The sequence below is a fragment of the Meleagris gallopavo genome, chromosome 1 (genome assembly GCF_905368555.1).
Source record: "Meleagris gallopavo chromosome 1, MGAL_WU_HG_1.1, whole genome shotgun sequence".
In the NCBI taxonomy this organism is placed as follows: Eukaryota; Metazoa; Chordata; class Aves; order Galliformes; family Phasianidae; genus Meleagris; species Meleagris gallopavo.
The window spans coordinates 128,103,230-128,126,678 of NC_139404.1; the positions used below are offsets into that span (position 1 = coordinate 128,103,230).

The 23,449-nt window shown below is 39.2% G+C and overlaps 1 protein-coding gene across 3 annotated transcripts in view; it reads left to right on the forward strand.

The window, feature by feature from the left end:
• SLC9A7 (solute carrier family 9 member A7) overlaps positions 1–23,449 on the forward strand; it is a 78,623-nt gene that overhangs the window by 33,142 nt on the left and 22,032 nt on the right. Inside the window, exons 4-14 of one of the 3 annotated variants that reach the window (XM_085213375.1) lie at positions 202–278; positions 1,233–1,345; positions 2,667–2,772; positions 3,065–3,211; positions 7,160–7,260; positions 7,613–7,701; positions 7,817–7,930; positions 10,661–10,772; positions 11,368–11,521; positions 17,719–17,778; positions 22,319–22,382. In XM_085213375.1, coding sequence (XP_085069501.1) covers positions 202–278; positions 1,233–1,345; positions 2,667–2,772; positions 3,065–3,211; positions 7,160–7,260; positions 7,613–7,701; positions 7,817–7,930; positions 10,661–10,772; positions 11,368–11,521; positions 17,719–17,778; positions 22,319–22,382 — 1,137 coding nt within the window. The remainder of the gene's footprint in view (positions 1–201; positions 279–1,232; positions 1,346–2,666; positions 2,773–3,064; positions 3,212–7,159; positions 7,261–7,612; positions 7,702–7,816; positions 7,931–10,660; positions 10,773–11,367; positions 11,522–17,718; positions 17,779–22,318; positions 22,383–23,449) is intronic. The other 2 variants (XR_014880423.1, XM_085213382.1) reach the window with 2 other exon arrangements.

Here is a 23,449-nt window from a genome sequence, read left to right on the forward strand (position 1 = left end):
TTTTAGTTTTTAAGCTAAGTCTTACTTACTGTATATCCTATCTATATACATATTACCAAAATTTCATTGGACAGAATTTGCATTGCAGTGATTGAAGGATTTCTCTGGAATGCAGCGATGAATGCAGCAAGTGTAACAATGCACTGTGTTTTTAACTTTCTTTTTTTTAAACTTATTTACTCTTTTATTTCTTCTATACAGAGACACTTTTTCAGGAATTTGGGGTCGATTTTGGCCTACGCCTTTTTAGGAACAGCAGTCTCTTGTTTTATCATTGGGTAAGTGAAATTTGTGATATCCGTCCTTTGAGTTCATTGAGCCATTCAGATAGTTTTAATTTTGTGATCTGTTGGAATGTTATTTCTGATTCTTCCACTCAAAATTAAAGCATAACTTTTGCCGTGATCTGACTTCTAAGCAATACTGATCCCAAAATAATATTGTCAAGTTTGAATCACTTGACAAGTCCAAAGTACTAAAGAGCAGTGTTCAGTTTTTGATCTTGTGTTGTAGTCCAAAATGAAACCTTTTTTATTCTCCTGTTAGAATTAACTTTATTCTGAATTGTAGGCGCTACTTGTAATAGAATCTTAGCTATCAAATTTCTGGAGATGCCCTTTCTATTTTGCATGTGCACATTCTGTCTCTCCCTCTCTGATATGAATATGTACATCACTTTATATATATATGTGCACATTTGGTTTAAGATTGTCATGTTAGTTTACTTGCATATTTACTTGCATTCAATCACTTGCACAGCTAATATTACTGTGTTCTTGGTGCATGGATATTCTGACATACAGAAATCCTGAGTTTGCATAAGTGACTCTGGTTTGCATCTCTCAATTTCACTACACAGAAATACTTAAAAGCCATTCTCAGTTCAAAGCTTTTTCTCTATGTACTGTGTTGGGAGAAGCAATACCGAGGGGAATTTTGAGCATGAAAATGTTCCCTGTGGTGGAAAAAGGAAGCAGCCTGTGAAGTTTGTGCTGGTTGTATGAACAGAATTCGTGCTGTGCTTACTTTATATATGCCTGATCATGTCTCACTCTTGACTCAGTTCCTAGAGAAGAGAGGAGACTTTAATTTGAGAGCTTAGACTGCAGCACTGTCTCACAGAGCTCCAATGTAACAAAGCCCACCTGAAATACTGTTGCTTGTGGTTTTCCTTTGCTCGTTTGAAATATGCTAGCTTCTTTGACTTGGACTGTTTTATCCTCTCTCTTCAGGAATCTCATGTATGGGGTTGTGAAACTAATGAAGTTGGTGGGACAGCTGTCTGATAAATTCTATTATACAGATTGCCTCCTCTTTGGAGCGATAATATCTGCCACTGATCCAGGTAGCTTGCTGAGCAATTTTTAATTACCTTCCAAATGATCCTGTTGCTAGGATTGTTGGCTATATAGCACAAATATATTAATGGTACTTTATTTTCATTTATGTTATTCTACTATCTCTGATGTTCTGAAATGCACACAGATTCTGTGTGCTGTGAAAGCTATTCCATCAGTTTGGTGATTATGTGATGGTATGTTTGGGGGCAAATGCAACTTTCCTGTTCATTATACATTATTTTAATTATTTTTCCCCAACGGACTCTTTTTTTAGCATGCGTCAAGTTTATGGCTGAAAATAAATTACATTGGATATCAGGACTTCTGTATCTTTGTTGCATCTGACATTTGATATTTTTCAGAGCTATATTTGAGGGTTTTTTTTTTTTTTTTTTTTTTTTTTTTTCCTTCAAATGAAGTTCATACTGTACAAGTTCAAAGAGAAGAATGCTCTTCTGCAGAGTAGTTTGAGCTTTTGGCAGAAAATTGAGTTATCCCTCTAAACCTAGCATGTTCACAAATGTACCTCTGCTTGCCAAGTCAGTCTGGAGAGTTGGTGGAAGAGCAGGGCCAGGGGATGGAGTGCTGAAGTATGAATTGTGACATTTAAAACAGATTATTTGATATGCTCAGTGTTGTTTGTTGTGAAAATGGGAAGTAGCTCCTGTAATTGAGCTGAGCTCTGACAGGCTATGGTTGAACACTGTCTTGGCCTTTATGCAAAAAATTGCCATCTGACTTTTGAAGCTTATATATGGGAACATCTGAAATCATTCTTTCATGTCAGACTGGAGTCTTTTTTGAAAGGACTGCTGTAAATATTTAGCAGTCTTGCCCATTTCAAATCCTGTGCAAATGCATGCTCCTGAGGCATAAGGTATGCTTTGGGGAACATTTACAGCCATTAGTGCAGTGATTGAAACAATAAAGCTACGTCAACAATCCACACAGCAAGAGCAGCACAACATTTTTGTTGGTTATCTTATATGGAACACATTTTACAAAAAATAGCAGAGCATTCTACAAAAAATAGCAGAAATATTTTGTCTGCGCTGTGCCTATGCATCATAGGGGCTTTGTTATAAATGCTGTGCGTGTGGGAGGGCACAGAGCTCCTGCCTAATGAGGCTACCCTAAAACTGATGGTGGAATTATTTACCTGTTGATAAACATGGCTAGTCTGTTTCCCAGATTGATTTTGATCCTGTGCTTCAATTCTTGTGTTTTGGTGCTTAAGGCAAGCTGGTAAGTCTGCTTTCTCAGCTCACAGTCGTTCCTGAAGTCATCCAGTATGATTTTTCTTTTTCTTTTTTTTTTTTCCTGCAGTTACCGTGCTAGCAATATTTAATGAGCTGCATGCTGATGTTGATCTCTATGCTCTTCTGTTTGGGGAGAGTGTGCTGAATGATGCTGTTGCCATTGTATTATCTTCGTAAGTAGCTACTTGAATTTCTACTCTGAAATTACTTAACTGTTTTAAATGCTTTTTCTGAGGGAAAAAAAATATCTATTTTAGACATGTGTTTTAAATTTAAGACTATTTCCTTGAACTTGACAATATATATCACAAGCCTTTGCTAAGATTCTTCAGGCATACACAGATCAGAAAGGAAAAAATTATCTTCAGTATGGCTCGGTCTGTTTTGTTGTTTATTTTCTGCTGTTAAGGTTTAAAACCATTCTGGTGCCACTTCTGACTTCTCATTGTGTTACTCTTTTCCTAGGTCCATAGTTGCCTACCAGCCAACAGGTGAAAACACCCACGCTTTTGATGCAGCAGCATTTTTCAAGTCAGTTGGTGTTTTCCTGGGAATATTCAGTGGTTCTTTCATGATGGGAGCAGTGACAGGAGTAGTCACAGCTCTGATATCCTTTTATATGTTAAGCTCCTCCATATGAGAAACCACGTTCAGGTGCTAACAGTGCTCACCTATTTCCTGCTGTAGCAATGGTGACTCTAGCTTATTTCAATCTGAGTATGAAGATTTAACTCTGTCTATAGAAAGATACCCACAGAAATGACTCTTTCCCGTATACCTGTGGCCACACCAGGTGTATTAACGATGTTACTGTATGCACTGTGCTGCCAAAAGGTTTAAAGTCAATAAGAGGCTCTAAATAGGTGACCTATCATTCAGTTTTAGTAATTATGAAAAGCAGTTTTTAAGGTAACTGAAAGATAACTGGTGTTTTGTTCTGTCTTCAGCAGAATCTGTGACAGCTTTTTTTTTTTTTTTTTTTAACCCTAATGAGGTTTTTCTGAGTGTTTCTCATTCAAACTCTTTGCTGAAAATCTCCTGTCAAGCAGCTTGGAAAAGACTGTACCTCTGTCAGAGTTAACATCATGACATTGTGTGCTTTGCATGACCTGTCCTGCTCTCTTGACATTTATTTAGTTTGATCAGAACTCTGAAGCACTCAGAGAGCAATCTGTGTGGGTTTTGCTTTGGGCTAGGGCAGTAAACCTTAAGTTTGTGGTGGTTCTTCTGGAGGGGAAAAGAATCAATTTTTTTTTTTTGCTTTTAGACCAAGAAGGATAACAACATTTCTATGTGTCCCAGCTTGCTTTGATCACCCTAGACTTCTGAAAATTGACCTAGAAGGGGTAAAATGTGATATTTTGCACAATAATAATGAACCAGTGATTCTTTATCTTAAGCACTAGTATCTCAGCTGTATCTTGTTACAGGCACACCACTCAGATTTGCCTGATTGTATCCCGCATAATGGAAAATTTTCAGCTATAAGGAAGAATATGTGCTGTGATGCTTTTGTGTTTTGTCTTCCAGTTGCACTGTTCTACAGTTGATGTGACCCAAAATGATGATTCTTAAACTGGCTTTTAAGCCATTGGCCACCTATGGGTCTAGCTGCTCAAATGCTGTTGTTGTGGTTTTGGCTTTCTGAGCAGCTTCTAATTGCAGCTGGAATACTTTCAGATCCATTTTGTAAAATCATGTTCTAAAGCAGCAATTGGTTCTTGCTGTTTTTAATGCTTTGCTCAGGAGGGTGCTATGAGACTAGAAGGAAGGATGCTGTTCACAAGACAGCCTCTGGTTTAAAAATAAATGCATAAAAATGCATAAACTGTTGCTTAATTATACAGTTTTTACTATTTTATTTTGGAAAACTACTTAATGGTGTGCAATAATGTAGAAACTAACTGGGAATGTGCATTTTACTCTTTGATAGTTAGAACCTGTAACTTCAGTCATGAGTGAAGTTAATAGAACCTTACTCCCAAGAGTGTTCTGTAGCTCTGTCATAGCTGTGAAGTACCCATCAGCATACCTCTCTGCCAGCAAAGGGCATTCATGCAGTCATGCATTGTCCTCTGAAAATAGAATACTTTTTTTGCAAGTACACTGCAGACAATATATTTAGACTTGTTCTGTCTTTCTGCAAACTGTCTTGTCCTCAAAGCCTTTGTTTATTATTATTATTTTTTTAATAACATTTAAAGTATTGCATTATTTGGTATCTTCTTTCTAAATTGTAGAATCTGCCTGGCTAGAATGAAGTGAAGCCAAAATGCTACGTCTAAGAAATAAAGACAGAAAACTCTTTGATTTAATGTTCAAATTAAGAAAACAAGTAATTATTTTGAAGTGTTACTTTAATTTGGTCAATTAAAATAAGTGATTTTTTTTCTTTTCCTTTCTTTCACCCTCCTCTTCCTCCAGAATGACAACCACAAGTCTTAATTTTGAATTTAATAAATTACTTTGATATGGTTGTTCACACTATAGTAGCAAGAGAAAAAAAGAGTTTGATTCACAAGGCTGCCAGAAAAGACTGGAAATGAGGAATCAGCTCTAATGAGGGCCCTTTTCTGACTTCAGGAGATCAACCTTCAACCTCTTCTCCCATGGAGCAAAAGACGTGACTGTCTAGTTGCTAAGGAAATACATGAATTCTTTTTGAGTCAGGCACTGGGATAAATTTGTAGTGGGATTATCTAAGTCTTCTGTGGAAGGTGGGTTGTAAGTGCTACTTGAGTGATTGTTGCTGCTTCAGAAGTATGATATTACACAATAAGTCTGTTGGGAGATAGGAGTGATCCATGTGGTATAACTGTATCTCTTCAAAAATGGCAGAGAGATGGATTATGTAGGAGAAGGACCACGTGGAGAGTAACAGCTGTTTAGAAAATGCTGAGTTTTATGTTTTGTTTAATGCCAGCAGTCACAGAGACTTTCTGATCATGATTTGGGCTTTTGTTTTGATTTCAGCCTTCTGGCAAAGTAGGGTTGTGTCTGAAGTTGCATCTGGAATATGTGCTTCAGAGCCCTTCCCTCCTCTGAGCCATGCAGAATGCCAACAGGAAGCAGTAGTGTGGGTGGGGAGCAGGTAGCCAGGCTCAGGAGTGCTTTGTGCTAACCACTGAAATGCTGCCAGCTGTTTGCCTCTGGTGTTAATCACTTGTAGCTGTGAACACCATATTCTGTGACAAAGCCCATGGGAGACTGCTTCCACTGAGTCTTGTGGGCCAACTGAATGTTTCTTGCAAGAATCACAAAGAGTGCTGTGAGCTCCAGACCTCCCAGGGCCTGTGAATTTCCTGTGAAAGTAGTGCTCCTCATTGTTTTTAATGTACTGAACCACGACTCCCCAAGTAGCTGTGTTGCCATTAGCTTTGATTGTGTAATGCCACAGAGAGCCCTGGATGCAGCTGTATTATAGATAGGGAGGAGCGGTGAATGATGGTGCAGCCCTGATGTCTCTGTCAAGGTGCTGATTGCCTTCCTATGGACAGGGAGAGTGCTACATCTTGCTGTTGCAAGTCTCCATACTGTTGGTCTCTTGCTGTTGCCCTGCTTGGATTTCAAAGACTGCTAGCCATCAGCCTTCAGAAGGAGCAGAGGTTTCTCTACCACTCCTGTAGCACGTTCTTTCTTTCTGTAACTCCCTGTACAGTTGTGCACAGCTATTGACACCTGAGGTATAGTAAGCTGTGCTGTTTATTTGTTGCCAAAATAGTGAGAGAAAGGGGAAAAAAATACCCATAAATGGGAACAAAAATTTTGAAGTATGTGGAGATCTGTATTTAAGGCAGCTGAAACTTGTTTCACTATTTGCTACCTACGTGAACTGTTAATTCTGTATGTTTGACATTATTCAAGTTCTCTCATTTGGAAGATAAATTTGTTTTTTCTTCCCATTGAAAATGCTGAGCGTGCTGTGGTTGAGCTGGCATTTTCTCTAAGATGTATCAACAGAGGGAGAAGAAATCTTTTTGTAGGCAGGATATCTGTTTTACCTTAAAAATGCAGAAATATCCAAACTTGCTGAAAAAGACTTCTCCACAAATCTGAGTGGAAAAATTCTGATAAATGTGCTTCATCCCAGGGTTTCTGTAGTTGAGATCAGCCCTGTAAATGAAACACTTCTGGATGCGTTTTATGGTTTATCTAAAGGTGACCAGTGTGTATACGTGTGCAAATTATTATCTAAAAATAAAATATACTGGGAGGAAAAAAACCAGTCTGAATGGAACACTGAGTATATATCCCTTCTGTGCTGGTACTTTACAGGGAAATGTGGTATGGAGTAAGCTATTAGAAAAAGGTGAGTTATGCTGCAGCTGTGCAGCACGCACATCCAAAATTAATTACTTGAAAGGGAGACCTCGATTCTGAAGTTTGTCTTAATATCACAATGGAATCGATGTTTTTCATGCCAAAAAAAAAAATGTTTTTGGACTAGCATTGGTTATTAGCACATAAAAGCACTTTTCACAAATGTTAGGTAGAGAGAGAAGCTGAAGGACCAGTGGGTTTCTTTTATTTGTGACCCCTTAACAAATGACTTAACGTGACGAAGTTTACCAAGTTACACTGCTTCCCTCTGCTGGAAACGGCTCTCTTCTTCTTAATGTCTTGGAGCACTTTCTTGCTAGCAGAAGCCTGTGGATTTACTGGTGAGTTGGTGGCTTTGAGCACACTAAGACAGAGCTCCTGCCCATCTTAGCCACGTATGCACTTTCTCATTAAACCTTCCTGTGAGAAACACGATGTTAGCACTTAAAGCTTCTCTATATTCTGTACAATGCCATAGAGGATGGAACTCACTGTGCAGTAAAAGCTCTTAAGAGCAGCTTTCATTTGGCTTAAAAGCATCTGTGTCCCAGCTTGCCCAGCCCCGTCATTGGTTTGAAAATGAGGTTCATAAAATCTCAAGGTTAAGGGTAATTTAATAGGACTGGAGAAAGGAAAATATCTTGTGCTCACATAGTAAACAGACTGATTTTTTACATGTAATTCTGTTCACAGGTGTAGTGGCTGTCCTGTTCTGTGGAATTACTCAGGCACATTACACGTATAATAACTTGTCAGTTGAATCAAGAAGTCGCACTAAGCAGGCAAGATCCTTTCACCTTTTGTACATTGTATTGCTATAGTGCTGTGTACTGGTATTTTGAAAATAGTATTTATTGCTTGGCCTTTAACATGTAATTTTTTTTCTTCTTTCCTTAGCTATTTGAAGTATTGCATTTCCTGGCTGAGAACTTCATCTTTTCTTACATGGGTTTGGCACTGTTTACTTTCCAGAAACATATATTCAGTCCAGTTTTCATCATTGGAGCTTTTGTATCCTTTTTCAGTTTGTTTGAGGCTTCTGTATTTTCATGTGTGCCTGTAGACTGGTGCTGCGTTTTAGGTTTATCAACTAAATTACACTGACCAAATAAATGGTGGTTGACCAGAGTGTACCTGTGTCTTGCATACACAAGAAGTCTAAGAAAATATTTAATTAACCCTTATATCAAAGCCCTGAGGCCTCTGCCACAAAGTTGTTGGCTCTGCATCTGAGTGGGTACAAAAAGTCGTGTAAATTCAACATATAAGTGAATATGCTTTCCTCCACGTAGCTGTAGCACAGAGGAACTTTCAACACTGGACCTGCAAATTTCCTTCCTAACTAGGAGACATCAGTATCAGCAGAAGGGAGAAGCAGTATCTGCTACATTTATCAGCATAGGCAAAGGGAGTCACTTACTTGGGAAATGTGAGCGCCTGCTGCACAGATATGGAGAAACACTGAATCTAAAGGTAAAATGATGGATGAGGATACTAGGGAATTTTTGGTGAAGAATAGTTCACCAATGCAAAGTATTTGAGTTGCTTTTTTTGTTTGTTTTTAATATCTTCTGCTTGCTTGTTTTTCCTAAGGCGTAAGGAATTTACAGATGACATTCAGATTTTTACCTGTTCTCATCTCAAATGTATATGTTGCCCACCTGGAAATGTTATACTAGATGAATCTAAGAGTGAGTGGAGTGGAAAAGAAGAGAAGCTGGGGGAATGAGGAGGGGAGAGGTTTTGGAGAGGGGCTGTGTGCTTGGATTGGTCTGTTATTCACTGTATCTCAATCAAGTGTTAATGTCTTTTGGGAAAGGAAGACACAAAACTTTTATTCTTCTCCAGACATTATTCATTCAAAAAAGTATGTTGCATCATGACGGTTAAGCATGCACGGTGTTGTGGCTATGAGCTGAAATGCATCTTCAACTTTCAGCAGTCCTGAATTACTGCAGAGAGGAATCTACATTGTAGTCTGTTTTTTTCCATTCCCACAATTGGTATCTAGTTCTTAAGGCTGGAGAAAGCTTTGTAATAGTGCCGTGATGTAACTTAATACCAAGACTGATACTGGAAATAATATACAAACTCTCTTTGATTCTTGACAGTAATTTGTAACAAGTGGAATAATAGGTGTTCATCCCTCTGCTCTTTCCCAGTCTTTCCTCTAAAGATGTTTACAGCATAGGTGAAAGCACTGTGAGCTTGTCAGTTTATATAAATGGAGAAATAGCTTAGGATTTCTGTGAGTAAGAGATTGCAGAAGTTGTCAGGGCAAACAAGGTAGAGGTAGAAGGTTTTGACTTCTAAACTTTTCTTCTTGATTTTTCACCAGTCTGATCCAAAAGAAAAATCGTTCCTGTTGCTTTTGTCAGTGGAGAAGACAAAAATATGTGCCTCAGCTGTTGATGGCAAGCAGTGCTCGTAATGCTGTTGTTCAGCCTTTTGTTCAAACTGGTATCCAGTTCCCATCATCACTGGCTGACTTGTTACCTGGCTCTCAACTGTTTCAGAACTGAGCACTTTGGTGGTAGTCTCCCTCAGATAAGCTGGGAGTTGCTAGATTCCTCTCTCCCCATGCCCCCTTTCAAAACAGATTGTATACTTATTCCTTCACTATATTCCTGGGGGCTTGAAAATTCAGAGCAGTTCAAAGTGTGACTGAAATGATGGACACGAAGGTTCGTGTCTTGATTTCTGCCTACTGAGGAGTAGGCCTCTGTGCCATGGAGATAAAACTCAGAAAGCATAAAAGCAGCCTATTCCAGAATGCTTATTTTTTCTCCACCTTACTCTTTCTCTCATATCTATACTACTACTAGGGATTTATTGCACTTATCTTTATTTTTCTTTGATGATTTACTTTTTTTCTGAAACACTGAAAAAAATGTTCCACATCCTCACATCTGTTTTTTCTGAGTTAAGAAATGTTCTGGAGCCCTGTGACCACTGGTTGAAGACATGGATGAAAAGTTGTCTGGTGTGCTGAATGTTGTAATTCTTTTGTTTTTTTTTCTATACCCGTCTGTCCTCTGTTCAAGCTATGCCATCAGTCTTGTTTCCCTTCAGAATTTCTGTTCTATTCTCTTCCTGCCCACCTACTTTTATTGCATTTTTCACATCTCTTTATACTACAACACTTAACTTTTGTTACCTCTGGTGTAACTTTTAATTTTGAGGAGGATGAAGGTACTAGCACCCACATTTTGCCTTAGCAGCTGCTTTCCCCATTGAGTTAATGCCTTGTGGAATGGGATAAGTAATTATGATTATTTTTTAATTCATCTTTGTAGTTTCTCTGATCTCTTAAATGCCCACTGACTGGTAGGTCACGTTGCATCTGTAAGAGCAATGATAGTGGACACTTGCTGGTCTTTTATATTGACTTTCTTTCTTGCTAGGGCTGCATTTCTGCTGGTCTAAAATGCAATCTCATGTTGGAGATGGTAGCTGCTTAAAATGTGGTATTTTAGTTTTTGTTTGCACAGCTGATGGTCCTCATACTAGATGTAATTTAACTTCATTAAAAACACATGGTTCTAATAGTCTGCATTCGGTGCAGTGAGTTCATTCTACACATGTTTGGTGAAAGTCTGTTCTATGTAGACAAGAATAGCATGACACTTGATATTGTTGCATAAATTTCTCATTAAAACAGAAGTTTCATGTTAGAGCCAGGTGCCCAAGAGTGTTTTAAACCCTGGGAAGGTGAAATCCTTAACCCTCAGCTGTGAACAGATTGCGATCTTTTTGGGCAGAGCTGCACACATCTACCCCCTCTCCTTCTTGCTGAATCTGGGCAGAAGGCATAAGATCAGCTGGAATTTTCAACACATGATGATGTTTTCAGGTAAAAGAGCAAAAATGTTTGGTAAAGCAATAATTCTTTTTAAATCGTAAGATGTGGATTTTAAAAGCAGGAGGTAGTTCTGCAAACGTGTGGGTTTCCTTAACAGGAGACTTGGCAGCTGTAGCATGCTCTCATGTATCTCTCAACTTTCTATGAAAGTGTATTGTCTAAGAAGAGTGACATCTTGAAATGACAGCTGCTGGCAGCTTACAATTACCTCCTGTTGGGAATGGAGTATTTTCAGTTCAAGTGTTGAATAAGTGTGCATTTTCACTTAGATTCAGGGAGCTGCTTGATTTCCAAATTTATTTTGCTGTTGTCCACAACTTGTTTTTTTTCTGCATTTCTTTCCTATTAATTTATGAAAATACTTAATCCTTAGCGCTTGTGGATTCAGCAAATTACAGTCTAAATCATCCCAAGGCATAATTTATCAAGGAAACTGAGGGAGTCAAAACTCTTATGAGAGTACTCTGAAGTCCTTGCTTTCTGCTTATCACTTTAAGCCTGTATGTCTGGAAAAGCAAGGAAAGATGCTGTATTATGAAGGCATGATTGCACTTCAGAAGCTCTGTTTCATTTTTTTTTCACATAGGTCTCAGGGGAGCTATGGCCTTTGCTCTGGCCATACGAGATACTGCTACCTATGCTCATCAGATGATGTTCTCAACAACTCTCCTTATTGTCTTCTTCACTGTGTGGATTGTTGGTGGAGGCACAACTCCCATGCTGTCATGGCTGAACATCAGGTCAGTATGTAGCTGTATGCTGGGAAAACTTCACTTTTCAGGTGGTAAACTTGTTTGATGCTTGCTAGATGTGCTCTAGGTATTTAGAACATTCTATTGTTAGTGCAGACTGGTTCAAAAACAAAACAACTGAAAAATGTTGCTGGTATTTGGCCTAAGTTTCCTAGTGGTCTGTGAGTAAGCTTATAGATCCTTGTCAGCCCAGTGGGATGTGGGAATAGCATTGCTAGATACAAAAATGAAAGTAGTAGCTAATCTGTTTCCATATTGACTTCTCATCCTGTATTTCCCCATCTTCAGCCTATGGGTAATGGTTGTGTTGTTTTTCAAGTTAGATGGAGATTTTAGTGCTATTCTGAATGCACTTTAAACATTTATCTGAACAAAATTAACGCTGTCTGAACAACTGAGGTAAATGGGAACCTGCTTCTCTGAGTGTTTCCTCTGTTTTGAGGTGATCTATGGAAATGACGAACAACACAATTATAGCCACTTGTCTGTAAATTCTGGTCAATACTTAGCACTTTAGGGCTGCAAGTACTGTTGTGTTTGAGACTGCTTATCAACAGAAGCCCTAAAGAATAATGATTCAATTCTTAAGGACAACTTCTGTTGGCAATCTGAAAGCTTTGGTAGCTAGTGTGGGGAGGGAAGGGAAGTACAATGGAGCCTAGTTATGCTAACCAGAATGTCTACTGTTGTATTGTGCTAGAATAGGGAAAAACAATCTTAGGTAAAAAACAGTTTCTGTCTTAGGAAGTACTAACAATCTTCAAGGATTGTTGCTCTTCTTGGAAAATTTCAGTGAACTACTTGTAGTAATAGGTAGCAGGTGCTTTCTAGATTGGGGGGAAAAAAAAAAAGTATGAATGGATAGGACTCCCAGAAATGTTTGTGAGACCTGCTATTGAAGGCAGCTGAAGCCAAACTATCTGATACAATAATGTCAACAGCAAGTTTTGAAGTTAATGGGATGAACTTACTAAACACTGTGATATGTCAGACTGCCTGACAACCTGTCATTAAGGATATGTATTTGGCAGAGTTGAACGGTTCTGTGCCAAGAAGACAGCTGCATTCAATGTCAGATGCTTCCAGCCTGAGAAATTACAACAGTGATTTACAATATCTCAGCTCTGTCTAGCAGCAGACACTGGTAATCCTGGTTTCCTTTTATATTTTGGTGCCAATTTTGTCATTTTTGTCCTTTAAATGCAATTTCCAGATGCTTAGCTAGCACTCCAGAAAGAGGTATCACCAAAGATCATGCTGCTAGAAACAGCATATGCAATACCTGGTCTTGAGATCAACAGCAAAACAATTCCACAGCTCCTGAGTCATTTTTGATGTGGTATCATTTGACCATTAGTGATACTTCTAAGCTCAGCCTGACTGGTGTCTCTTTCCATATGGAAGCTGATTAGTGATTCAGACAAGATGCCTGGAGTAGGTACCACGTGCAGCTTTCCATTAGGCACCTCTGGAAATGGAAGCAAATTTCTGGCTAATAGTGGTATGTAAGGAAATCCCATACTAATTACAGCAAGTCAGGCAGATGGTATCTGCTTGACCAGCAGTGTACAGAAGCTTTCTGAGGCACGGGATACAAGACAGCAGGAGATGAGTTCTTGCAAGCAGTAGATAGGTAAAAACATTATTGCAGTCTACCAAGATTGAATTGGGCTCAAGGAGCTTCCCATCCTGGAGGAGCAGCTGCCGACAGACGGTTGGCTGAACCATGGCCTGGAGTGTTTAGCTTTTTAAAATGTTAACCACATTTATTTAAGTAATTATTTTAATCATCACTTGTTTGACGTGCTTGACAGAAAATAAATGTTTAGTTTCTCTATGAAGAGAAGGATATCGTGTCGGCAGGGGAACTCCACATAAGAAAGAAGTATTGCAGAGAACTGCTTGGGTCTGCCTGCAGCTGCCCTGAAGACTGCGGTGTTGATCACTGAAGCTGCACTTCTTAGGGATGACTTCAGATTCGTGCCAGGAGGTGGCAGCCGTGTGCAGCTGATGAAATATTAGAAACTTAGGTCTGGTATACTCCGTTGTGACAAAGTGACAAAGATTACTTTCCAGCTGAATTTTAGGCGTGTGCTGCTTTTCCATCACTTCCCCCCGGTGGGTGAGGTAGGCAGGAGGAGATGAAGGTGCTCTTCTTTCCCAGTGCCTCACACAGCTGCGTTCTGTAGTGCTGAGACAGCACTTCCTTTGGATGCTTTCTCAGCTCTGGCACTTGCCATAAGATAGCAGTGCCAGAGGCTGGAAATAAGTAGTGCTCCTGTATAGGATTGTTTAGCAGAAGAGAGATAAAAAGATAGAAGGTTCATTGTTTCCTAGAGTAATTAAATGGGGAGAAATAGGAAACTAATGCCACTTGTGTGTTGGACTTAAATGCCAGGATTTGTGCGGACTCTTAAAAGTCCATCTCTCGTGTGAAGTTCACAGCAGTTTTTGAGGTGTTAAGGAAGACGTAAATGAGAAAAATTTTTTAAGATTAGTCTACAAAGTTTAAATAGAATAGTAGCAGAGAGCTAGCTCCAGCCAAGACTTTCAGCCTGGCTTGGTACCACTGTGTTCATGCAGAGGTAGCTGTGTGCATATGTGAGGCAATGGTTATGCAAGGATCTGGAGTTGCGGTAGCTCAGGTGGAGGCATGTACCTATTGTTTGAATGGCAGTTGGATTGCATGCTTTGTTCTTTTCTTCTGGTGATCCCTTCTCCAACTTGATGTGAAATATATTAAAAGAAAAGTCGGTCAGAGAGAGGCTAATATGAAAACTAAGTTTTGGTAAAGTACAAAAGGGAGCTTATAAGCAGTAAGGGGACTGAGTTTTTATGTGGCCTAATAGTGATAAGACAAGGAGGGAATGGCTTTAAACTAAAAAAGAGGAAATTTAGGTTAGGTGTTAGGAAGAAGTTATTTCCTCAGGAGGTAGTGAGTCTCTTGCATAGGCTGCCAAGAGAAATTGTGGTTAACCCATTCTTGGAGCTGTTCAAGGCCAGGTTGGATGGGGCCCTGAGAAGCCTGAGCTGGTGCTCAAGGTCCCCTCCAAACTGAGCTATTCTATGATTCTATGAAAATAGACAAAAATGCCACGTTCCTTGCTGTGCTCTGTTCTGAATATCTCAAGTAATCAGAAGAGCACTTATATTTTAAGGATAAGGTATATAACTAGTTTCCAGTGGTCAAGTTTAAATGTACAACCAAGCCAAGGACCTACTGTTTGCAGTGGAGGCTTCATTGGCATTTGCTGCTTAACTGGTTGGGGAAAGTGAGGTTGTGACAGCAAAATCCAAGCAAAAATAATGGGATCTTCAGATGCTTTCTGTTTCTGCCACTTGATTTTAGGTGAGTTTAAAAATTAACACCAGAATCCAGTGTAAAGCTATGACATCATCTCTGTTTGAATTTGTGCGCTGTCTTGGCTGGTCTTGATGATACATATTCATGTATGTGAATATAAACTGATGATTTTTTTAGTAGTAGATGTTTTTTGGTAGAAATTAAAACAACTTACTTGAATATTAAAAATGAAAATCTGTTACTTTGTTGAGATTAAAGTGAAGAAACAATTTCCTGTGTGAAGCTTTAACATTTCCAGTAAGTTAGCTCTGTAAATCAAAACCACTGGCAGAGTTCCTCTTTTCTGAAAAGTAGCTGACATATAGCTTCATTTATTTGTTACAGGAGAAAGAAGAGGGGAACTTATCGCGTTTGTATAGAAAAATATTTCCCCTTTTTTTTTTTTTTTTTTGTTAGGGTTTGACCTAGTTCTTGCTGAGTGAAGCAGTGTGTAGATTAATGCTTGCTTCTCCTTCATAAGTTGCTTCAAACGTTTGTGTATTTTAAAGAAGTAATTTCAATTATATTAAGCCATCTTTTTCTGAATCTTAAACATGAGGATTATAACTTTCCATTTAATATACTTAGGCTGTCTGGACAATGTCAGCTTAGATATTTACTGCCTTCTGCATGACTTTGCAAATATAATCTTTCAAGGAGCTCTTCATCAAGTGATATCTTTTTTTTTTTTTTTTTTCTTCCTCTTTAAATAAGCAAACAACAAAAAAACAACCACAAAACTAAATAGTCTCTCATAGTTGCTATATGAACTATCTACCTATCTGGGTTGAAGGTGAAAGTAACAGCTTGATGACAGTGTCTGGATGAATATGGACCAGGGTGGTCCAGCTATTAGGCTTTGAATAAAATGCCTTTCTTGCACACCATGTTTCAGTGTGCTGCAATGACAAGAAGTGATGCTGGGATCCATCTTTGTACTGTGTCTGTGTCTGGGGTGGGAATTGTTCAATAAAAGATCACATCCTTCTGCTTTCTGCCTATTTTCATTTATCTACAATTCAGATCCATCATTTGGTTTATCATTTTCTAAGCCTGCCTTCTAACTACTTTCTTTTGCCTCTACAGGGTGGGCATGTGCATTGTCCATTTCCCTCTGTTGTAAACTCTTTCCTTTCACCAGGTATTTCTGGTACTGTTTTCTCCAGTCTTCTACCTATATTCAATTTCTCTTCTCCGTATTCTGCTTTCTTCGATTTCTTGTCATCAGTCATGAATCTTTTTTAACAGGAGTGCAATAGAGCCGTCAGTTCTCCAGCCTTGCTGGACCGGCCCTGTGAGATTTTTCCCTGGTAGGAGAAGGATTACCTCCTTCTTTAGATGCCTGGATATAAGCATGTCAGTTCCTATGGTCTGAACCACGGCTATTCCCACCAGAGAGAAAAAGAGCGAGGCACGCCCAGGCTCTGTAGGATCTGGGTTGATGGGGTAATATGAGTTTAACTGACCAAGCTCTGCCAAGCCCTAGGTGGGCAGTTTCAGGAGTCATTATCGTGGTTAGGTCAAGTAAAGTATTACCCAAATGTACCCTAAAGCTGACTTCTGCAGCAGCTTACCCAGTTCTAGAGTTTTTGATGATCAACTTTAGTTTTATTTTTATTATTTAAAATATCAGGATGGGAATTGCCTTCTTCATCAGCCACCTTCTACAAAACAGTTGATCTCTTCCAAAATAGCTAAAATTTTCCAAAAATGCTGCACTCATACTGATGTTTTCACAGATGTCTGTAATTCTGACTTGGCAAAGATACAGCAAAGAGAAGTCATAGAATTGAAGTTACTGGGCAATTTTTAATTTTAGCTTTTGCTGCATATGCAAACCCTTCTCTGTGCTGGACTTAAAAATCTGACTACTCTGACCTGTAATGTATGTTGGCATGGGAATTAAAAATCCAAAACCCAAATCTACCCGAAGTCTGGCATTTGCCTTAGCTTTGAAGGGTTAGACTACTGCATGCCTTTAGTAGTAGCACAAGCTGTGACCTTAAATATTTGATTCTTAAACACGTGAGCCTGCAGCCAGGAAGCATACCTGTTCTTTGTAAAGTAAGACCTGTGTGGATTGGTGGAAACCTGGGCTTTTATTTCATATAGGCAGTATACAATTGATGTTGTATGCCTTCATGCAGAATTGGAGAGGGTTGGGGTGGAACAACACCATGAATTGCTAAGGAACTTATATTAGAAAGTACTAGAAACAAACATGCTTTGACTTTTTATGTTTGTTTGTTCTTAAGTACAGTAGAAAAAGGCAAAGCAAGTGGTAAGGGTGCTCTAGTGTGACTGAAGATTAATTATCTTGGATTTTGTTAGGATTTTGTTAGCTTACTGTTAGTTAAGCCATTTGACTATTCTATGTATGTATTACCAGTATTTGCTCTAAAACTAGTAAGTGGTGGCAGCCTCTTTGGTATACGCATAGACTTTTTCTTTACTTATCCCCTCTAGAAAATACACGGGTCCAAAATGCTGTGAATTGTCTTTGATCAACTTTGTCTCCCTGTAGCATTTCTCTTAAGAGCTCTTGAATATAATTTCTACAGTGTAGAAGTTACGAATGTGTAGCCTGTCATGAATTCAGGTGTTTTTCCTAGCCTGAATCTGAACAAATGAAGAACGTTATTGGACATCTCCATCAAAAAGAGCTGTTATTGTTAATTTCTATGATTTTTGTCACTATGCCATTGTTCTGTCATTCTTATTTTTGTGTATTTTGTCTGTTTTGTTTGGGTAAGGGTTTTTGTTTTATTTTGCTAGGTAGTTCTGTAAAGCTGTCATCTCATGAGCTTTTTGTTACTCACATTCCATTCTTGTACTGTACCAGAGTTGGTGACCATGTTCCATCGGTGGAAGAGATGAGTGAAAGCCGCTGGCTGTATTTCAGGTGACACTGTGCTTTCCTTGATACCAAATTAACCTGGTGCTTGCCTTCCTTTATCTTTGTAACACTGTGTACTCTTCTTCTATACTATGGCGTGCTACTGCTGCTTCTCCTCTTTTGCAATGCCATAGATATTGCTCACTTCTGAATTAGATTTCTTCTTGTAAGCTGTGGGATAGTGTGGATCAAGCATCAAGCATTTAGCCTTATGAACAACCAAGCAACCAAAAAAAACCCACCCTACCAGTAACTTTATCTATCATTTATGGGTAATTAATGAAACAAAATGAATGTCTTTGGCCTGGGAAGGCTTGAAAGCTGAGAAAACTATGAATGTGATCTTGTTATCCTTAATCACATAGACAGTCTTAGGCATTCTTTGGGGCTACTACATGCAGCTGTTCAGGAGGAGGGGACTTCTGCAGGTGATTTATCTCAGCCTCCTTGAAATGTATTTTTTAAAAGTAAAGGTTGTCAGACTGCTTTGTAGCAAGGTGCTGAGAAGAGTGGAGGTGACAGAATCAGCTGGTTGTTTCTAGAACTGACAGGAAAAAGGAAAATATCTTGGAGTGTATTTCTATCATCTGTATGTGCCACTATGTAGAACACAAAATTTTTTGCATGGAGCAATGGTAAATTTTTTCACCGAGCCCGTCACATGTGAAAGTTCTGCTGAGTGCTAAATTTACCAGAGATGCACTGTGTTAGCATTAAAGCAGCACATACAGCAAATGTGAGAAGTACTATTTATTATGGTCATTCCTGGCCGTCACTGTAACTACAAATACTAGGATGTAATAGTTATATTTTGGTAACTTCTCATCCAAGTAGGACCTTGGAAAGGCTTTTGAAATATCAAAAGAAACTGTTCCACCTATTTAGAAAAATGACATAGTGGAGAACTTGAAGTAGTTTTACCTGCTTTTTTTTTTTTTTTCCACTGTTCCTTTCCACATTTATTTTCCGTGTTTGTATCAACTATCTTCTAGCATGCTGCTTAAATTGCTGAATTGTACATAGCCGTGATGTTTGAGTGTTCCAGTATACTTCTCAAGGCTGCTGCCAGCCCATAACGTTCCATCCCTCCATGATCACTGTGCCCCTGCTCCACATGGGTCCATCCTACAATGCCATCCACCCTGAGCTGATCCCTGTGGACTTCCCATGGGCTGCAGCACTCCCAGTACTGCCCCAAACACAGCTCCATACCTCAGGGCCCACCCTTCAGGCACTGCCCCACATGGGTCCCCACAGGCGGTAGCTTCCCCAGTCCTCCTGCCCCTATGCAGGCCCCTTTCCACGGGGTATCTGTAGGCTGTCCCTCCTCCAGGCCTCAGCCACCACTGCCCTGTGGGCTCCTCTGTAGCTACATGAGGAGATCTGCTCCGCGCTGTGCCCGTGGGCTGTGGAATGTTTAAGTAAAACACCAAAATCTGTAGTGAGACTTCCTACTGTGCCTCTGATCTTTGAAAGGGAATTTGCATAAGCCAACCCAGTAACAGCTTTTCTAAATGTGAAGGTTGTTTAGATAAATGAAAAACTGTGACTGGCTTTTATAGCACATTTAAGTTATAGGAAGCTTTTTAAATGTACTTCAGGATGTGAAGTGTTTTTCTTTTTTTTTCTTTTAACAATAAGAAAAACATTATGATGAAAGCTATCCATGCATACACCAGCTTTCCTTGTACTTTCAGTTATGAAAGCAATTAAGAGTAAGGTAACTAAATGTTCTCTGAGCCTCTCTTCCTTGTAAAGGAGCTTGAGGGGATACCTGACTGTTCCTGTGTTGTTCTGTTTCAGGTACTGAAAATGAGACTGTCTTAGAAATTGGGGGTGCAGGGTCTACAAAACCAGTGCTTGTTAAGAGAGCTATGTGTATATAATGTGAAACTTGACCAGATGGGCTTGCTCTGAATAATAAATGCTTTCTATATGTTTCACTCTGGTGAAAGATACTGTACACTAGTGAAAGTATTTGTGGGAATTCAAAGTAGTATTGTATTTTGTGTTAATCTGTGAACTGAGAGACAAGCTTTGAAACATGAAGTTAAAGGAGGGAAGAAAGTGGCTATAAAAAGAATTCATTAAAGAAATTAAAAATGTTATCCTGAAGAATAATTTTGAAAACCATTAAAAAGATGAATCTGTCCACATGTTGTTTCAATTTTGAAGAAACTTCTGTGGTTTTTTTGTTTTGTTTTTGTTTTTTTTTTTTTTTTTTGTTTTTTTTGTTTTTCCTTCTCTGAAACAGGAAATCTTTTAATATAGAAAAGGGATCGTCCTCTTCAGGAAGCCAGTGAACCCAAACTCCTACTGTGATCTACTTTTCCCTGAATAGTATGGTCATCTTGCTTTGGTTGTCTTCTCAGCCCCTTTCCACTGTCTCAGGGAAGCTAAAAATCTTCAAAATCAAAGGCACAACTTTATTAGTCACATAGAAGCTGAGATGATTGTTTATGCTTTCATATAACATGAAGTGAATGGGTAGAAGCAAGTTAAAATTATTTTGGGAATGCAAGCTATGTTCATCTTCTGGAACAAGTTTTGTGGACTCTCAGTTCATATTGCCAGCTGCATGGCTAACTCCAGACTGGTGGTGGTTTGTAGTGCACTGGACCTCCCTGATGTGCAGTTGGAACTAGAAAAGCCACAAATCTTTATTATTATGTGTTTTTTATGAAGGAATAGTCAGTCTCACATGTTGCTGTTCTGAGCTCGTTTCCTGATGTTGGGTGAGGTAACTAGTTTTGTCTGTAGAAAGCCCTTCTTATCCTGTCTGTACTGCTTAGCAATGGCCTAAGCAGTAATGTGTAAGCTCTTGTAACCTTGCAGAGCTCTTTAGTGTGGCATTTAATTCTGGCACATGTTACAGTCTGGTTCCCAGTCTGTCCAGTACATGATGCTCTGTTTCTTGCTATGAAAGGAAAAAGAAAGGGATGAGGAGACATGAGAGACTCAGGAAAAATCCAAGCCAAGGACCCAGTCAGCACAAGCTCAATATGAGGTAGCTGCAGTTGTCTTAGAGCTGCCTCCTGGATTTTCCCTGAACTACACTGTTTGGCCTTGAGTCCACAAGGATAAGTTAAACATTTGCTTCAATGCCTACTTTTCTTTTATGGAGTTCTGCCCTGAAACTATTAAATGGTATTCCTTTTTACTTTAATCAATGCAATCTATGTCTGAAAGTAAAGCATGTCTGGATCATTGATTGCCTTACATGAGCATACATCCCCTGAACAGACCTGCAATGTTGTGTTGGCTTCTGGTTACTGTTTCAGAAGGGAGATTCTGTAGGCACTATGGCTAGAAAAAGCGTACACAAAGTCTAGATAAATTATACTAAAAGAAGGTAATAGAAGCTGTTATCTTCTAAAACTGGGGAAATTAATGTGAGCCATTTCGCACAATGCTTTTGTTACTAAATGCTTCCTTCTCCAGTCTTTATGCTATGTCACAGAATCACAGAATGGCCAGGTTGGAAGGGACCTCAAGGATCATGACTCTCCAATGCCCCCTGCCACATGCAGGGCCACCAACCTCCCCATTTAATACTAGACCAGGCTGCCCAGGGAGACCAGGCTGTCCAGGGAACTGAACTGAAATATAAAGCATTTGACACTGGCAGTCCTACCTTACATGTAAGGTTTTACTTTCTTGTGGAATTTAGACTTCCAGAGATTGAAAGATTATTAGGATTTGAGGCTGGACAACTCAAGTCTTAAGAATAGACTGGGAAAAAAACATAATTACAAGGATCATATTAAATTCCTGTCCTGGGTAAAAGAGCCAGGCAAAAGGATAGTTCGGTAGTAAAATGCCCGATAACGGTGCAAAAAATATATCAATAAGAAACTACTTCTATTTTCTGGTCATCCACAGTCTTATCATACTGACCCTACCTTGGATGAGTGGCTGGACTATGCAGACCATTTGATAATCCATTTTGACTGTTTTGTGTTAGATGAATGAAACTTGCATCAAATAAACATTATGGATCTTCATAAAGTATTTTTGATACTTTACACTGTCAGTGCCTTAAAAAAAAAAAAAAGACCGTATATGTGTTTCATTTGTTTTCTTAATGGTATTTTTGAGCCATTGTCAGGCCCACTGGGCAGTCGAGTTGCTTGCTGTGTCAAATATTTAGACTGGACTTTTCCTTAGTCTGTGATTTTCTGCTATTGGACATGAGGGATCTTCTCCACTGAAGAAGATATCATACGCATTTCATCTTTTTAGGCCAAAAGTAGTATTTGCAAGTATCCTGGCAGAATTGGCAACAAAGGTAAGCGGTTAAAACTGGTGCTGAGGTAGAGTTAAAGCTGTTATCTACAGGTAGTTGCTGCTTGTGTGAAGAAGCATCTTGTCTAGCTGTTTGACTGCACGGGAATAATGGACAGCTCTTCTTCAAACTGTTCTCATAATCTCTCTGAATGCAGCTTTGCTGGATGCTTAAGGTGCTTTTAAAATGCATTCTGCCAAACTTACAGCATTTTCAATCCTCAATAACACCACTTGCTTTGTTTTCCTAATGTTTCTGTAGGGTTGGGGTTGACCCAGATCAGGACCCTCCACCTACTAATGACAACTTCCAAGTCTTACAAGGAGTAAGTAATTAATATAACTTCTCTATTAGGCTGATCCTTATTTTATAAGTGAGATGATGAACCACAGAAGCTACGTGCACGGATGAAACCTTCATGCATGTTACTTTATAACATTGAAACAATGCCCACCAAAACAATTGTGTCATTAGGCGTAATGCTGCGGCGTCTCCCTGCATTTCAAATTTTTGTATCTACGTATAAGGCCTCAAACCTCTCCCCAGATAGACTAATATGCTCTGTTTATAACAGTGCTTTCCTCCTCCGCCAGCCAAATGCATGTTTTTAACATTGTGCAGCATAAACGGTCTCTCCTTAAACTGACACAGATAATCCTCTTGCTTCTGTCCTATAGTTGATAATAAATTTTAGCCCTTGGACTTTTGCTTAGACTCAAAGATTCTCAGACTTCAATTCCTGCATAATGTACCAGAACCCAGTTGGATCTTGCTTCTGTTGCCTACCATCTTTGAGGCGAAAGGAGCGTTGAAAAGATGTCACTTATCTTCAGCAGACTTTCAGTGAATCTCTAGTGCAGCATTTTATGCATCAGTAACAATCAAAGAGCTGCTTTTTTCACCTACAATACATCATGTGTAAACAAGATTACTGGAAGGACATTGTTCAGTTTACCTTCTTTGTAAATTGACTGAGTTCACAGGAGAGTAAGGTCTGAAAAGAAAACATTTCCTGAGGTTTAACCGGGAGCTTCCTCTGTACAAGCAACTCTCCATCACGTGTTCTTCTGTCCAGATCTTAGTTCATGCTCTCCCAGACAGTATACTACTGCAGTGACATTAATTGTTCAGTAGCACAACTGGTTGCTTATGCAGGAGCCAGCAAGAGGAAAATGAAGTTGAATGGCAGGAAATGTAGATGACTGGACCCAGAGGATGCATAGGGAGCAAGCATGTGAACTTTGCTTTGTAAACCCTGGATTGTGTGATGCTGGTGTTCAGACTGGCCAATGATACATGCGTGAGATACTTGCTGCATTTGGGATCAGCTTTCTTATTAGCAATCTCCAACTTTGTGTGGGATTTTGCATCTGTTTTTCCTTCTTGTCACAG